This window comes from Bubalus kerabau, chromosome 6 (assembly GCF_029407905.1).
Source record: "Bubalus kerabau isolate K-KA32 ecotype Philippines breed swamp buffalo chromosome 6, PCC_UOA_SB_1v2, whole genome shotgun sequence".
Lineage (NCBI taxonomy): Eukaryota > Metazoa > Chordata > Mammalia > Artiodactyla > Bovidae > Bubalus > Bubalus kerabau.
The window spans coordinates 22,647,110-22,665,207 of NC_073629.1; the positions used below are offsets into that span (position 1 = coordinate 22,647,110).

Genomic DNA, 18,098 nt, shown 5'->3' on the forward strand with positions numbered 1-18,098 from the left:
AGCATACATATATCCCTTCTTCCCTCTTGAGTCTCCCTCTCACCCCCGACCCCATCCCACTGTTCTCAGTTGTCACAGAGCACCAGGTTGAGCTCCCTGAATCAAACAGCGAATTCCCACTGGCTATCTACTTTACATATGGTAATATATCTGTTTCAATGCTACTGTCTCAATTCACCCCACCCTCTCCCTCCCCAACTGTGGCCGCAAGTCTGTTCTCTATGTCTGTGTCTCCACTGCTGCCCTACACATAGGTTCCTTAGTACCATTTTTCTAGATTCCATATATATGCATTAATATATGATATTTGAGGAAACAGCATTCTTGACTACAAAGGTCCTTCCTATCTCAGTCCCAGGTTCCAGAGTCCCAGGCAGCCTCATCATGGAGCAGTGACAGTCTTGCTAAAGTGACAGATCCCAGCCCTGCCTTAGGGGCCAGTGTAACACCAGGGTGTGAACCGGACCCACCAGGACTGGATCTGTACCAGAGCCCAGTCCTCTTGACTCCTAGCTGAACCATCTCCACAAGATGGCATAGGAGACAAATAGTTTCAGGGCTCTATGTAAGTCCAGGCTTTGGAGGTTTTGATTAGCTTTCTGCATTGATATAGTTGAAAGTGTTAAATATTTCATCAGTTTGAGGTGGGCACCAGCATTAATCCTTTAGTGGTTGAATTGTGGGAGAGCAAACAGGGTGGAAGGATGTAACCGGGGCTTGGAGCAGTGGCTGTTTCCCCATCAATGTGGTAGCGTTTCTATCAGCATTTTTATCATTGTGAACTGGCTCTAATTCTCTGGGCTTCAACCATAGATGTTGAAAAGAAACTCTGATCTTGAACACCTGACCCTTCAAAGACATAAGTGCAGATCCGAGTAATTACTCTCTGATGTTTGAAACTTGAAACAAACAAACAAAACAACTTGAGATTTTGCCCAGAAACGCATTTATGTCTCCTTTTATTTCAAACTTTCAGGTCTCTATTGCGATACAGGAAAGCTTTGCTTTTCTCCTCTCCCCAAACACTAGACTGTCCTGCTATCAAGGAGGTTTCACTTTCCATCCTTGAGAGAGTAGGATCCTGTGGTTGCCACTGCAGAGTGTGAGATGGCTGAATTTTAGGGGTGGGTACCTTAGAAATGTGTGGCTTCCCTGGTGGCTTAGTGGTAAAGAATCCGCCTGTGATGCAGGAGACTCTGGTTCAATCCCTGGGTTGGAAAGATCCCCAAGAGAAGGAAAAGGCAACCCACTCCAGTATTCTTGCCTGGGAAATCCCATGGACAGGGGAGCCTGGTGGGCTGCAGTCCAGGGGGTTGCAAAGAGTTGGACATAACTTAATGACTAAAAAACAACTTTATTACTTTTTAAAAATTAATTTAATTGGAGGATAATTACTTTACAATATTGTAGTCGTTTTTGCCATACATTGACATGAATCAGCCATGGGTGTACATGTGTTCCCCATCCTGAACCCCCGCCTCACCTCCCTCCCCATCCCATCCCTCAGGGTCATCCCAGTGCACCAGCCCTGAGCACCCTGTCTCATGCATCAAACCTGGACTGGTGATCTGTTTCACATATGATAATATACATGTTTCAATGCCATTCTCTCAAATCATCCCACCCTCGCCTTCTCCCACAGAGTCCAGAAGTCTGTTCTTTACATCTGTGTCTCTTTTGCTGTCTCTCATATAGGGTCATCGTTACCATCTTTCTAAATTCCATATATATGTGTTAATATACTGTATTGGTGTTTTTCTTTCTGACTTCACTCTGTATAATAGGCTCCAGTTTCATCCACCTCATTAGAACTGAATCAAATGCATTCTTTTTAATAGCTGAGTAATATTCCATTGTGTATATGTACCACAGCATTCTTATCCATTTGTCTGCCATGGACATCTAGGTTGCTTCCATGTCCTGGCTATTGTAAATAGTGCTGTGATGAACATTGGGGTACATGTGTCTCTTTCAATTTTGGTTTCCTCAGTGTGTACACCCAGCAGTGGGATTGCTGGGTCGTATGGTGTCTATTTCCAGTTTTTAAAGGAATCTCCACACTGTTCTCCATAGTGGCTGTACTAGTTTGCATTCCCACTAACAGTGTAAGAGGGTTCCCTTTTCTCCACACCCTCTCCAGCATTTATTGTTTAAACAATCAACTTTAGAAATGAACATTCATATGTTGATCACAAACAGCCTCATCTCTTGATGAAAACATCTCATCTAATGGTCTTTATTTTGAATAATTATAAGGACATGTTTATAATTTTCTAAGATTTGGATGAAGATTCTCTATAATTACCTCCAAATTTCAGAGGGATTTTCTTTCTTTTCCTTCAAGAGTTTGCAGGCCTATGAAATTGAGAGCTGATAGGAATCTAGGAGTAAGTTTGGACATAGATGTGGATTCAAGTTGGAAAATGGAATCGATGCTTGTGGGATAGATGATCAGCAGAAAGAGAAGCCAAAGGTCAGAGTCAGAGGGACCACACACAGATGCCTGTGTGTGAGAAGCCCCACTCTGGTGCTGCCCTCTTCTCCCCTAACTCCCTACTTCCCCCCTTTCCTCCCAAAGCAGCATCTTCCTGGTGGCTGGTCCTGATACAGTAGAGCAGCCAACACTCTCACAAGTGTGGGTGGCAACCTTGGTGATTGTGTCTTCACTTTTTTCTGCCCTTGGTCCTCAGTGGGGTGAGCTCAGCCTTACATTCTTGTTGGGCCCTTGTAAAACATTACTTGAAACACTGTTTCTTGTTTCCTTGGCTGCTTAGTCATCCACGCCCCTGGTGGCTTGTCTGCCAGACTCTGCAGAGACCAAGTGAGGTAGCCAAGGGGTCAGGCCATGGGAGGCTTTCTGCTGCACGTGTACTGTGTGTCTCTGCGGGCACGGAGGTCAGAGATGGCCATCTGGAAACGCCATGCGTGGCTTCTAGGAGCCTGGAGCGCTTTCTTGTCTCTCCTTTACCCCCCCACCTCCCCCATCCCATGCCCTGTGCAGTCTTCTGCTCCTGTCCTTCAGGAGAGACAGATGCTTTATTCTGAGTTACTGGTGAGGAGCTGTGACGAGGGGAACATCAGGGTTTGCCCAGCAGTCAGTTGACCCAGCCGAGTCTAGCCTCTGCTTTACACACACCAGCAGTTCTGGCCTCTGTTCTCAATCTCCTATGGAAAAAAAATTGCTTCCACCAGGAGGGGTTGGGAAACCCTGGAAGGAAATTTTGTTTTTAAATTTTATTGATGTATAGTTGATATACAACGTTGTGCTCATTTCTGCTGACAGCAAAGTGATTCACATACACATATTTTTCATATTCTTTTCCTTTATGGTTTATCACAGGATAGTGAATATAGCTTCCTGCGCCTGGCAGGAATCTTATACTAAACGACTGGGTGACGGGGCTCCAAGCTTTTACACTTTTCCTTTCCTCATCCTGTGGCCCAGGACCTCGATCCTACATGGGTGAAAGAAGTAGCAGGATGGGTGGAAAAGGAAGGGGATTCAGGAGGGATAAACCTGACCTGGCAGTGGGAGCCCTCTTTCTGTGGGGGAATCCCTATTCCTCTCTGACTAGAACCTCATGGTCCTGGAAACCAACTTTTCTGTTTCCAATGTGTCACGTCAGCTCTAAGGTCTGGCTTCTCTGATTTTTAATTGCTTGAGGTCTCCTTATCTTGTCCCATCTCACCACTCTGACTAATTCTTCAGGTCTTGGAAAAGTCATTTCTCTAGGAAGCAGTACTTTATTCTTCCCACCCCATTCCTTGCTCCCAAGACTCTGTTATATTCTCCCTTATCACTCTGTTCTTCCCTAGTAGATCATTCACCACATGTTTCTGTAAAAACATGTTCTCCCTGACACAAGAGGAAAAGTATAGATCTGTCTTGTCCACAGATTTATCTCCAATGCCTTGAACTTGGCAAGCTCTTCGGATATTTAAATGAAGGTGGACTTGGATTTTCTTAAAAATTTTAGGTAATATATTTGGAACTAATTTCTTTTGGTCACAGGACAAAAGGGAATTTGGTTTTGGAACTACTGAAATTGAAGCATCTGTGTCCAGTACCTAGCTGAATACATGGGTCTGAAACTCAAGTGAAAGGTCATCTTTGGGGAGGAATAGATTTGGAAATCACTAGCAAGCCCTGGAAGGTGACCTCCCATACCCCAAATGTTGCTGCCTGAACAGCCGGGAGTGGTGTGATTAGAAGAAAAGACGTATAGGAGATGGAGTACAGATTTCTTACCCCAGTTAGACTCTTTCTCAAGGATTTACCCATTCGGTTTTCATCACAGAAATGGCCTCCACCTTCAACCCCCGAGAATGTAAGCTAACCAAACAGGAAGGGAAAAGCTATGGCTTCTTCCTGCGAATTGAGAAGGACACTGACGGCCACCTGGTCCGGGTGATTGAGAAGGGTAGTCCAGCAGAGAAGGCGGGTCTCCAGGATGGAGACAGAGTTCTTAGGATCAATGGTGTCTTCGTGGACAAGGAAGAGCATATGCAGGTAAGTGGGACATTTGGAGTTCTTCGAGGATCTCTTTAGCCCCTATATCGCTAATGATTTTAGTTCTGGGTGTTAGTGGAGCTTTCCTGGATGCCACTGGTAGGGCAGGACACCTTTACAGCTATACTCTGCCAGCTAATCAACTCTCCTATGATTAACCAAGAACTGTAAAAGTTATTCCTAGGTTTGAATAGTGTCATGTCTAATATGCATTGCATATTTGCTATGTGAAGGGGACTATACTAGGCAATTTCATATTCATTATTTTGTTAAATCATTGGCACAACCCATGAGGTACCATTTCACAGTTGAGGAAGTGGAAGCTCAGACACCTTAGCTTGCTAATGTGTTCACACAGTGAACATAAGGGAGTGTCTGACCTCACCCCGATTCTATCTGCCTCTAAGTGGGTGCTCCTTTCACTGTACTATGCTGTCTCCATAGACTCAGGAGGACCTGCTGTGCTTCGGGGCAGCATTCATCCCGGAGAAGACCGGTCCTAGTAAAAGTTCCCTGGGCTGGGCTTGGGCTGCACTCTAGAGTCCAGTGGTGCTAAAGGCCCAGCCCAATTTGTCCCTGGATCTTGGTGGGGCCCATGTGGAGATGGCTGGGGGATGGTCTGCTGACTACTCGGATGTCAGGGGTCAGTAGATAGAATCTCCAGAGTCAGATGGTGAGCACTGCTCTCTCACCCGCAACCCCAGTGGTTGATAGAGGGTAATTAGTGAAAGTTAATCTTTTTCTTTCTTCCTCTTAGGTTGTGGATCTGGTCAGAAAGAGTGGGAATTCAGTGACTTTACTAGTTCTGGATGGGGATTCCTATGAGAAAGCCATGAAAAAGCAAGTAGACTTGAAAGCGTTGGGTCAAAGTCAGGAGCCGAGTTTGAACGATAAGAAGCCGCCCTCTGTGATGAACGGAGGAGCACAGATGTGGACGCAGCCACGGCTCTGCTACCTAGTGAAGGAGGGGGGTAGCTATGGCTTCTCTCTGAAAACTGTCCAAGGTGAGCTTGAAGGTGGGGTGGGGACAAGCAGCTTTCTGGAAGAGAGAGATTGGTATCTGTTAATGACTTCGTTGACTAACTTGTCAATTGCTATGGAGATTCAACAGCAGCCTCTCTCCCCTTGGCCCTTCCTTTGTACAGCTGTGCAAAGAGGGATCAGGATGTTGGACAACAGCACTGTGGAGGGACACTGGGGACTCCTGTCTCTCTGTGTTTGTTAAGCTGAGTCCTCAAGGCCAGAGGGTTAGAGGGTTGACGCTTCTTTGGGGGTAAAGATGGAGGAGAGAATGGAGAATAAGAGGCTAGAAAAAGGAGGTTCTCCATGAGCTACTTTTGAATTAGAATGATATCTCGTTTCATCTCTGAGTGTCCAGGTGGTCACTTATTCAAAAAGTCCTTGAGCACCTATTTATGTATCAGCTGCTGTTAGAGTTGCCGCAGGCACGGCCAAGATCCCCACCCTCCTGTGGCATCAAGATAGTACCCTCAGCTGTGGCTATGCTCTGAGATGTCTCCCTGACCTCTAGCTGAGAGGTACAGTGATTTGAGAAACCCCAACCATCAGAAAGTACTAGAAGTTCTGTTCCTAGAATTTCAGAGTTGCTGGCTGACCCATGAACAGTTGCCCGTGGTTTTCTTGGTTTCACTGGGATTCAGGTTGGAACCGTAGCTGAGTTAGGGTTTTGGTTCCACCTCTAATGTTGCTCCTTCCCTGTTCTCTGTACTAGAGAGGCACTGGTGGTGGGTCATAATTTGCTTAACTGATAAAGAGCTTCTTAGGTGGCTCTATTGGTGAAGAACCTCCCTGCCAGTGCAGGAGATGTAAGAGATGCATGTTCGACCTCTGGGTCGGGAAGATCCCCTGGAGAAGGAAATGGGAACCCACTCCAGTATTCTTGCCTAGAGAATTCCATGGACAGAGGAGCCTGGTGGGCTATATATAGTCCATGGGGTTGCCGAGTCGGACACGACTGAGCAACTAAGGCTTGGCTTGGAAAGAGCGGCCCAATACTAAACATGGTTTCTAAGTCTTATTTAACCTGTTAGCAAGAGAAATAAAATAGCTATAAGAGATATCTCTTGAGTTTGTCAGCTGTTAAAACACAGTGATATAGGTGGTCAAGGGAAGCTTGGCATTCCTCAGAGGTTTATTATCAGTAATATGGTAAAAAAAAGAAAAGAAAGAAAGAAAAAAGAAATTGCAGTTCAGACTCAATTCGTTTGGCCTTTGTGTAATGTCTGTAGTGAAAGTTTTAAATTAGCTTTATGAAGAAAATGTTTTCTTCATGACAAACATAAAAAGGTAACAGGAGAAATGCCAAGTATTTAAGAAAGCAGAGTTTAAATTATTATTATTCTTTACAAATGGTTTATATAGTCATAATGAAGGTACCCTTTGCCTAGGCTGAAATATTAGTATCTTGAAAGAACCGACAGCATTTCTTTAAGAAGCACCTAAATCATCCTACCTGCTAATCCAGACTGACCGTATGCATGCATGCTTTCCTCTCTTCCTGTGCCTGTTTTCTTTAGCCTACATCAGTGAGATTTATTCAGTCCACTGGGATGTGGTAGTTGGTGATAGTTTTAAAGAGGACAGAACAGAGCAGATGCCATCTAATTCCACAAATGCAAAGGAAAGGGAGTAGGACACAGCAATGCAGAGTGGGCACGATCTGCTGCTTTCTGGTTCAAGAGGCCAGTGCCACTTGAGATTCCTTCTTTGTACTTATTTGGGCTCAGAAATCCTATTCAAATAAATAAAAACCAACTGAGTAATGGCTGTGTCAAGTTTGTGCTATGAGCTCTAATTGTCATTCTGTATCAAAGTCTATTTGAGTTAGCTCTAAAAGGCAAAGTTCTAGTTTTATATTATTGGGAGAAAACCCTTTGCTGTTGGACCTTCAGTGTAATGGAGCTGTGACACTTGTCTACCCCCCACTCGCTTTCAGGTAAAAACGGAGTGTACATGACAGATATAAAACCTCAAGGCGTGGCTATGAAAGCTGGAGTGCTGGCTGATGATCACTTGATTGAAGTGAATGGAGAGAATGTAGAGGATGCCAGCCACGAGGAGGTGGTTGAAAAGGTATATCCCAAAGGAGCACTTTCTTGCCTTTAACTTTCACTCTGCTCTCACTGGAAGTGACAGGAAGACAGGAATGGTAGTTTATGATGGGAAGACTATGATCATGGGAAGCTAAACCTTTGTATTAAGAGCAAACAGACTCATTAGTGGTGGAAGCAGTGTTAACATAGGGTTTTGGAATGAGGCCTTTGCTAGTTTCATGTTGTCTTGAAGAAAAGTGTTGTAAAGAACCATTATCTTCTGGATCTTAGGTATAATTTACTGGAATCACTCTCTAAGCTTGCAATAAATTTCATTCTGAACCAGTGTTACTGAAGTGTTTTAATACAAGCTGGAAGATGACCAGTGTGGGTGATGAATATCGAGTTACACATGGGGAGTATTTGATGTGTTATACCCCAAATCTTACGCCCCAGCATGCTTCCACGATGCATGGAAAACACTCAGAGGTTTTCCTTTGGGGTCATATGGAACCTTGAAAATTGACCAACTGTATCTTTTCTTGGTAGAATGATATTTCAAAGTAGACCTTTACTTTCTTTTACAAATTCCTTTCCTAGTCTTCACCTAAGTACCTTTCTGGGTTTTCTGAATTCCGGCTTTCACTTGGGTTCAGTTAGCATCTGTGTGGGTGACGTCATACTTAACAAGGGAAAAGCAACTATGTAAGGGAAGATAAATAAATACCAGTGAGGTGGCACAAAACAGTATTACAGCTTAAGCTCAGGACTTACATCCCATATATCCTGTTTAATCTATAGACTGTGTGCCTCAACACAGAAACTTTCCTATTTCCCAGCGTCTTTCTTGGACACTGATGTTGGTCCTCACCTGTGAGTGTTGTTGCAGGTGAAGAAGTCTGGAAGCCGCGTCACATTCCTGCTTGTGGACAAGGAAACTGACAAGCGCCATAGCGAGCAGAAGATAAAAGTCAAGAGAGAAACAGCCAGTCTGAAACTGCTACCCTGCCAGCCCCGTGTTGTAGAGATGAAGAAGGGAAGCAATGGCTATGGTTTCTACCTGAGGGAAAGCCCAGAACAGAAAGGTAAGGCACTTGAAGAGCAGAAAACTTGGCAGTGTAACCACCCAATTCTTCATCCCAATCTGACTCCAGAGTTCCATTAGGCCCCCCAGCCCCCCATCAGGGTATCCTTAGGTTTTCATAGCAGAATTATAAGGCAGAATTTTGGATCTGAGCAGGAGCATGCCAGTAAATTGGCTCTCTGGAAAAAAAAAAAAGCCCTAATTTGTTGCATGTGTTGTTTTGTTGTGGTGTAAATACTCCCACCATGTCTGCTTTCAAGCTACAACATGCTGTTGCAGAACGCAAAGTTGAGAAGTATTCTCATGAGCTGGCGTGCGACAGCGCCAACACACCACTAATCTGCAGCAGGGGTGTGGCTGGGGATCTGGGACATGAATAGAACCAGGAGTCTTTCTGATTCCCTGTAATTCAATAAGAATTAAGGTCCTCCTACACAAGCTGAATACATTAGGAAAAAAAAAATGTAGGTTCAGGCCATGAAAACTGTTATTCACCCAGAAGTTGCCATTTTCTTTCCATCATATATATTTAAATTAATTTACGAAACATTAATTTGGCTCATATGATATAAAAACATCCTCAGGATCTTTGAGAATATCAAATGAATGTGGTAAGAATTCTTCAGTCAAGAAGACCCCTATGTACTAGAGGAGATAAGACACTTATGTCCATAACTGAAGGTAGATGGTGAGAAACATCTTAAAACAGGGCAGGTAAGATACTATGGAAATTCAATGTTGGAGCAAGTTTTTCTTACTAAAAAGGTATTGGGAGGCCTCAAAGTAAAGGTAGCACTTGAGCTCTGCCTTTGTAGTATGAATAGAATTAGGTCAAGTTGATGGGGTAGGGACAAGTAAGTCCAATCCATGAAGATAGGATTGTGTGAATAAAGCAGGAAGACACAGGCTCAGTTTGACTGCCATTTAAAGTGTAGCACAGAAAATCAAGTTAGAAAGGTCAGCTGGAGAGACATATGATGGACTGTTAGTGCATGTTGAGGAGTTTAGACTTATTTTCAGAGTTAGTGGGGAGTTATTTTTTGAACAGTGTAAGAGAGAAGACAAATTAAGCCTACATTGTCTTGGGGGCTTTACACATCTCAATTACTCCTAATAATTTTGCAAGAATTGCTGAAATTGGGGACTTGAAGAAGACACAATTTTTATATGGTCAAATAGTTCTAGTACAGCTAGAATCAAAATTAGGTCTGTTTAGTTCCAAAGCTCACACTCACACTGTCGCACTGGGGACTCGCTCAGATGTCGCATCAAGATGAATCTGAAGGCAGGTCTGTACTGGAGAAGGCAAACAAGAGGGGAGAGCAACTGGTAAGGTAGCAGTGTAGGAAGAATTCAAGGCAGGAATGAATACAAACTGAATTTCGGGTAGAGGAACTAGGGCTCCAGAAGAGATGTGTAAAAATATTAAGGTAGCACTGAAGGACTTGGCTGATTAGACACAGGGAGTGGGTGCTGAGGAAGAATCATGCTACGTGTCAGTGACAGGAGGATGGTGCTCCCACTAACAGGTGACCAAGAGATGCCAAGCAACTGCTGGAAAAGTGAAACTGGAGCTTGTTAAAACTGTATGAGGGGCAAAAAAAAAAAAAAAAAAAAAAAAGGGTGAGAGATCTGAAGGTTTCTGGTGAAGATGGTTCAATTCCTGAAGACTCAACACCCATCTGTGTGGCATGCACTCACAAATCCATTCACAACTGAATTTGCCCAACTGCTACTAAAAGGCTAGCTTGGGTTTCCTGGGGTCTGAATTCTTTGGTTTTGTTCACCATTCTTCCCATCCTCTCCTCCCCTTTTTTATGGCTTCGCTTCTACATAAGCATACAAGTACGCACACTGACTTCCTGGGGCTTTGCTGACCCTTACTGCTTAGCATGCTGTTTTGTCAAGACTGAATCCCAAACACTTTTAGTAATAACATTCTTTTAAGACCCTTTGATTATTAATGACTGGGTTTATTACTGGAATGAGTTCTGACCAAAGAGTGAGGTGGATAGGATGTGTATAGATACCCTAGTGGGAAGGACAGTAGTTGTACTCAGCATGCCTTTTATATCTATTTTATAAGGGCTTTAGGCCCCAGCAGAAATCCCCCAGTTTGTTTTCTAGGGATCTTTCTGATAATTCTATTTACATTTTTTTTTGGGGGGGGGGTAGGTCAAATCATCAAGGACATAGATTCCAAAAGTCCAGCAGAAAAGGCTGGCTTGAAGAACAATGACCTGGTGGTTGCTGTCAATGGCAAGTCTGTGGAGTCGCTTGATCATGACAGTGTGGTGGAAATGATTAGAAAGGGTGGAGATCAGACCTCTCTGCTGGTGGTAGACAAAGAGACAGACAACATCTATAAACTGGTAAGTAATACAAGGTCACATAATCATGACAAGGTTGGGTCCATTCACTCATGCCCTCAACTTTGGTTAAGTTACCACTTTGATCTTCATACTGGAAGAGGCATAACAATCATCATTAAGGCTGCACTGAAGCTCAAATTGGTAGATAAGAGAATGTGATGGGTTCATGAGGTTTAAGTCCTTGGAAGTAAGATTTTTGAAAGAATTTGCAAATATAACTGCAGAATTTCTCTTGGTGACCTGCGAAAAATCTATGAACAATAGCCTGGAAATAAACAGATGTAGTCCTAACTTCCCCAAATAGGGAATGACTGGATTTTAATCTATAGACCAATGTGTTCTATCAATCCCATGTAAAAGCCTAAAGAATGTGAAAGTGAAGTTGCTCAGTCGTGTCCAACTCTTTGCAACTCCATGGACTGTAGCCCACCAGTCTCCTCCATCCATGGGATTTTCCAGGCAAGAATACTGGAGGGGGGTGCCATTTCCTTCTCCAGGGGATCTTCCCCACCCAGGGATCGAACCTGGGTCTTCTGCATTATAGGCAGATGCTTTACCATCTGAGCCACCAGGGAAGTCCATAGGGACTAGTTTATAAACCCTTAGCAAGGGAGTAGAAACACAGATTCACCAAGACCAAGCTGTGTCAAACTAATCTTATTTCCTTTTATCTCTTAGTCACAATAGCTATTGTCTGCATATTTTAAAGTTTTTTATAACACATTATCACAAGAACTGAGGTTCACTCTAGCTTAGCAGACATTCAGGGGCCTTCTAAAGTATCATCTGCCTTGTTGGGTGTTGGTCACAAAAATGAACAAAGATGAACTTGTTCTATGTGATATACAATAGAAGCATCCAAAGGCATATAAATGATATAGAGGGAGGAATATTATGGATGGTAGAATTAGCCTCCTTCAGATGAAAAAAACCTGAATCTTAGAGAGACTAAGTAATTGGCTAAACTCACCCATTTTAGCAAAGACTGAAGTCAGTATTTGAAAGCAAGTTTTATTATGCCATACTCCCTCCCAGCACATTCTGAATAGATATTTCAAGACATTTGTGTAAAGAAGACTAAAGAGTGAACTGGATGATAGAAAAATTAATGGGTTTTTAGCTAGTTGAACAACCATACCTAATAGTACTTGATACTGGACCAAATGTCAACACGAACAGATGTTTAATAGCATGCTGTTTGTTCCTAAGCTAGCATATTATTAAATGTGGTTGGAGACATGGAAAACATATTTAATATACTTAAGTCATACAGATGACTTAATGTGTTTATGGATAATTACTAGAGACTAATATTTAAATATCTAGTTAAGATAGAAGAATAAAAACTAGTAAGTTTAAAGTTTAATCAGGAATATATTTCAAGTACTAAACTAACTTAAAAGTAAATTGTATAAATATCAAATGATGAGGCCTGAACTGATGACTACAGAAAAAAGTGCAGAAAACTTGATGACACTCTAAGTAGCTGCCCCTACCCAAAAAACTCAATTTAAGGTTACATTAATTGACACTTGGCTTTTGAAGATGATAGTATTACTGTTCTGAGTTGATCAGACTATACCTGAAATTACCAGTAATGTGATTTTGGGTAAATTACCCTCCCTGTGCCTGTTTCCTTCATTGTAAGGTGGGTGTATCTATGGCAAAGGGTGGTCATTAAGTGTTAAATGAGTTAATCAACAATGAGTCCAGTCCTGGCAACCTCACTTTAGGCCAGTGTCAAGAAGGTAACCAGGGAAGAGGTTTTGTAAGACATTATGTGAATATTTAGTTTGAATAACCATAGGTTTTGGGGAAGAAAGGAACACATTGTCAAGAATTTAAAAGGCTAAATGGTAACTATGCAAGGTAATGGATCTGTGTTAATTAACTTGATCGTGGTAATCATTTCACAATGTTTATGTCTAGCAAATTATGATGTGTATACCTCAAACATATACAACTGTAACTGTCAGTTATACATTGTTAGAGCTGGGAAGATACATGAAGCAAAAATTGATGAAATTGAAAAGAGAAATACAATTCTACAATGATAGTTGGAGACTTCAATAGCCCATTCTCAATACTGGATAGAACCAGACAGAAGTAAGGAACTAGAGGATGTGAACAATGCAAACCAGCTAGATCTAATAGTCACACACAGAACACTCTACCCAACAACGGAATACACATTCTTCTCAAGTGCACATGGGATAGTCCCCAGAATAGACCACGTGCTAGGCCACAAATCAAGTCACAAGAGCCAAATGATGGAATCAACCCAAGTGTCCACTGACAGATAAATGGATTTAAAACAAATAACACACACACATGAATTTGAAAGGCTATTACATGTGGGAAGTAGACTTATTTTTGAGGTGTCCTACGGGGCACAGTTTCACCAAGTAGAGAAGTCATAAGGAGCTAGCTTTTGGCTTAAAGACAACCAAAGCTACCAGGAAAAAGCTCTGCAGAGTGGGAAGCTCCCAGCTGGAGGGAAAAATCAAACAGAAGTCAGCAGGTCACTGCAGTAGCTGCTGTAAAGGGAACTCGGGCATCAAGTCCTCTTGATGCATGCTTGCTTGTGTGCTTGCTGAGTTGCATCCGACTCTTTGCAACCCCATGGACTGTAGCCTGCCAGGATCTTCTGTCCATGGTATTTTCCAGTCAAGAAAATGAGTGAGTTGCCATTTCCTCCTCCAGGGCATCTTCCCAACCGAGAGATCAAGCCTGCATCTTCTGTGTCTCCTGTACTGGCGGGCAGGTTCTCTATCACTAGCACCACCTGGGAAGTCCCAAGTCCTTTCCAATGCCTCCTAATCTTATGACAGAATGACTTAACTATAATTTTAATGTTTTGATTAATATGAGAGGAATTGGATCTAAAAAGATGCCTGTCTCCATCCTCTTCCTCCCTCTTCTCTTGCAAAGTAAGTTCCATAGATGGGTAGGTACATGATGGTTGGATCTTTGATATATATATATCAGCAAATAAAGCAAACACCTAGACCAGTTCTTGGCACATACCAGACACCCAAATATTTGAATGAAGAATGAGTAAAGACTCATTACTGTCCTCTGCCTCAAGATTAGCTGCTACTGTCAGATACAGTTGATCTGCAGTGATAGCAGAAGTATTTTTGCATGTGATGAGTCACTCTGACAATTTTCCACATTTTAAAGAGAAAGAAATGTGGGAAGATTTGCAAGTACAGCATTGAAAGATCTGAGGTTCACTGAATTGAGTAAGTAGGAGGTTCTATGCTGGTGCTACTCTTTTTAAAAAAATTTTATTTTAGGTTGTGCTGGGTTGTGGTGTGCAGGCTTCTCACTGTGGTGGCCTCTCTTGTGGAGAACAGGCGGTAGTGCACGGGCTTCGGAAGCTGCAGCTTGCGGACTCTAGACAGCACGGACTTGAGTAGTTGTGATGAACAGGTTTGGTTGCCCTGAGGCAGGCAGGATCTTCCTGGACCAGGGATCAAACCCATGTCCCCTGCACTGGCAGAAGGATTCTTATCCACTGTATCATCAGGGAAGTCCTGTGCTGGTGCTACTCTTGTTTAGAAAGAAAGATGTGGTCTTGGGGTAAAACAGATGATACTAGGACCCCAAATCCAGTTTTGGCCAGGTTGTTGAACAGGAAGCAGGAGATCATAAGCCTAAACTCTGCAGGCTGGCTAAAGGTGAAGATGGCTATGGCTTTCACTTAAACGCGGTTCAGGGTCGGCCAGGCTCAGCTTCAATTGCTTGATTTTCTACTCATTGCCTAACAAATGTCCTGCACACCTGTGGGCAGTAATTAAATTGCTGATCCAAGATCTTACCATATCCAAATATACAACTATATAAAATATATAACTAAATAAAACAAAGCTTTAATTCTCTTAACTAAAACCCACAGTCAGCTAAAGTCTTCATTCTGTAACAAAAATTAGTCCTATGTTTCCTGTTTCTCTGCCTTTTTATGTTTAAGACCATCACTGCCTTCTTCACGTGGACAGTCTGGGAGTTGAAATGGATTAGAAGTATTTAAAGATAGTGACGAGTCTGGATGGGAGGGAGTTTGGGAGAGAATGGATACACATATATGTATGGCTAAGTCCCTCTGCTGTCCACCTGAAACTCTCACAACATTGTTAACCGGCTATCAGATCAGATCAGTCGCTCAGTCATGTCCAACTCCTTGCGACCCCATGAATCGCAGCACGCCAGGCCTCCCTGTCCATCACCAACTCCCGGAGTTCACTGAGACTCACGTCCATCGAGTCAGTGATGCCATCCAGCCATCTCATCCTCTGTCGTCCCCTTCTCCTCCTGCCCCCAATCCCTCCCAGCATCAGAGTCTTTTCCAATGAGTCAACTCTTCGCATCAGATGGCCAAAGTACTGGAGTTTCAGCTTTAGCGTCATTCCTTCCAAAGAAATCCCAGGGCTGATCTTCACAATGGACTGGTTGGATCTCCTTGCAGTCCAAGGGACTCTGAAGAGTCTTCTCCAACACCACAGTTCAAAAGCATCAATTCTTTGGCACTCAGCCTTCTTCACAGTCCAACTCTCACATCCATACATGACCACAGGAAAAACCATAGCCTTGACTAGACGGACCTTTGTTGGCAAAGTAATGTCTCTGCTTTTGAATACGCTATCTAGGTTGGTCATAACTTTCCATAACTTTCCTTCCAAGGAGTAAGCGTCTTTTAATCTCATGGCTGCAGTCACCATCTGTAGTGATTTTGGAACCCAAAAAATAAAGTCTGACACTGTTTCCACTGTTTCCCCATCTATTTCCCATGAACCAGCTATACTCCAATGCAAAATAAAAAGCTTAAAAAAAAAAAAGACAGTGAGGAGTCTAGCATAACAGAGTATCAGCTAATGGTTATATCAGCAAATAGTAAAATAGAGTACAACAGACACAGGACTGGAGTGGGGAGTGGGAGACGCAAGTAGTAAATGATTGGAATTGACTTTTGTTACCATATGTGACTGTGTGAACACCAACTTCCTCTACCCACTCCCCCAACTGATTGCTGCTGCTGCTGCTGCTAAGTCGTTTCAGTCGTGTCCGACTCTGTGTGACCCCTGAGACAGCAGCCCACCAGGCCTCCCCGTCTCTGGGATTCTCCAGGCAAGAACACTGGAGTGGGTTGCCATTTCCTTCTCCAATGCATGAAAGTGAAAAGTGAAAGTGAAGTCGCTCAGTCATGTCCGACTCTAGTGACCCCATGGACTGCAGCCTACCAGGCTTCTCCATCCATGGGATTCTCCAGGCAAGAGTACTGGAGTGGGGTGCCATTGCCCAATTGATTACTGTAATTCAAATAGTGACAAAAATATCATCTCATGTTTCACTTTCTCTAATGTGTCTAAGGAGCTCTGAAGAGTTCTGAAGACCATCTTACTGAGGGAAAGGCCCAGGTGAACCTCCTCTGCGTGAGGTATTGGGCAAGTCACTCAATGTCTTATAATCTCCCAACAGGGAGACTGCTGACAATTTGTTCAGTGACTTGCTCACTATCATGGAATCAGAATAAACTAGCAGTTCTGTTAGATTTGGATCCTTGTACAACATTCTGTGCTGCTCTTATTTTATGTGTATATACATTTGCTTATGTGTTTATGCTCATTATTCTGTAACTAAGCTCAATCTTCCTTTATACCTTTTTTGTTTGGGGTAGTAGAGATATTTTACAGCCCACAACCAGATGTATATGGAAGAGGAGTGGAACATAGAGGATACCTTATAAATTAAACCAGTACATTTAATAAAGTGTGAATTCTCATACTTATCATTAATGTTTTTTCCACTTTATTTTCAAAAGGCTGGCTTTTCTCCATTCTTCTACTATCAAAGCCAAGAGCTGCCTAATGGTTCTGTCAAGGAGGTTCCAGCTCCTACTCCTGCTCCTCTGGAGGTCTCAAGCCCAGAAACTACAGAGGAAGTAGGAGATCATAAGCCTAAACTCTGCAGGCTGGCTAGAGGTGAAGATGGCTACGGCTTTCACTTAAACGCGGTTCGGGGTCAGCCAGGCTCATTCGTCAAAGAGGTATGGTGAGCTGGTTCCAGCAGCCCAGTGAACACGGCCACAGTGAGGACAGTCTCAGTTCCTCCCACTCACTAATGGCTCAGTAAAAAGATTACACCAAAGGCCTACACTGAGTGTCTCACTTGGGTTCAAGTAAATACTGGTCTCATACCCTTTACGATAGCTATGAGTACATCAAAGTTCACATCATTTGTTTCTGAAACATCTGTGTGTCTCTTTAGACATTTCAAATTAAATAAACAGAGTGAGTTTGACATGACTGTGGTTAACAGTCATTACTAACAACTCTTGTCTGGGAGTAATACTTGTTTGCTTCTGTGTGTCTGGGATAATGCCATTTACCCTGCAGGGACAGACAGTTAGAAAACTATCTCTGTAGCTCTCAAGTTGGGAATGAAGAAGGGGGACCTATGGAATCTAATGCCTTCACCCTGGAAAGCACTGTATGAGAGATACACAATAGGATATTCAACCATTGTGAACACTATTCTTTTGAGTAGCGCTTATGAAATTGTAGCTTTAATAAGCACAAAGCATTAGGGCACCATTTTAAACTTCTGTACCTCAAGGAGAAATGTCTGTATTCTCAACATGACTCAGAATAAGTTCTCAAAGCCCTCATCTCTCCTCTGAAGAACTGCTAGTCTAACAGTCTGTGGTCTCCATTTGGAAGTGGTAACTCAGCACTCTGCTCACAGGTGCAGAAGGGCGGCCCTGCTGACCTGGCTGGGCTGGAGGATGAGGACGTCATCATTGAGGTGAACGGAGTGAACATGCTGGATGAGCCCTATGAGAAGGTGGTGGACAGAATCCAGAGCAGTGGCAAGACTGTCACACTCTTAGTCTGTGGAAAGAAGGCCTATGATTATTTCCAGGCTAAGAAAATCCCTATCGTTTCCTCCATGGCTGATCCGCTGGATGATGACCCTGATCCTGATGAAGGAAGGCTGGAAGGATCAGAGCAAAACTCACACATGGCAGAAGAAAGAGAACGAGTGAGTGGTGATACATGGCTTTTAGTGATCTAACTAAC

General features: G+C 43.1%; 1 protein-coding gene and 1 non-coding gene across 4 annotated transcripts in view; one reads left to right on the plus strand and one right to left on the minus strand.

The window, feature by feature from the left end:
- PDZK1 (PDZ domain containing 1) overlaps positions 1-18,098 on the plus strand; it is a 55,589-nt gene that overhangs the window by 35,608 nt on the left and 1,883 nt on the right. For all 3 annotated transcript variants that reach the window (XM_055584537.1, XM_055584536.1, XM_055584535.1), the window contains exons 2-8: positions 4,299-4,510; positions 5,268-5,514; positions 7,467-7,603; positions 8,453-8,648; positions 10,823-11,019; positions 16,841-17,065; positions 17,764-18,060. In XM_055584537.1, the coding sequence (XP_055440512.1) occupies positions 4,301-4,510; positions 5,268-5,514; positions 7,467-7,603; positions 8,453-8,648; positions 10,823-11,019; positions 16,841-17,065; positions 17,764-18,060 (1,509 nt within the window). In that variant the 5' untranslated portion in view covers positions 4,299-4,300. The remainder of the gene's footprint in view (positions 1-4,298; positions 4,511-5,267; positions 5,515-7,466; positions 7,604-8,452; positions 8,649-10,822; positions 11,020-16,840; positions 17,066-17,763; positions 18,061-18,098) is intronic.
- Positions 11,523-11,594, minus strand: TRNAY-AUA (transfer RNA tyrosine (anticodon AUA)). The gene has a single exon. It is a non-coding gene; the product is annotated as a tRNA-Tyr (tRNA).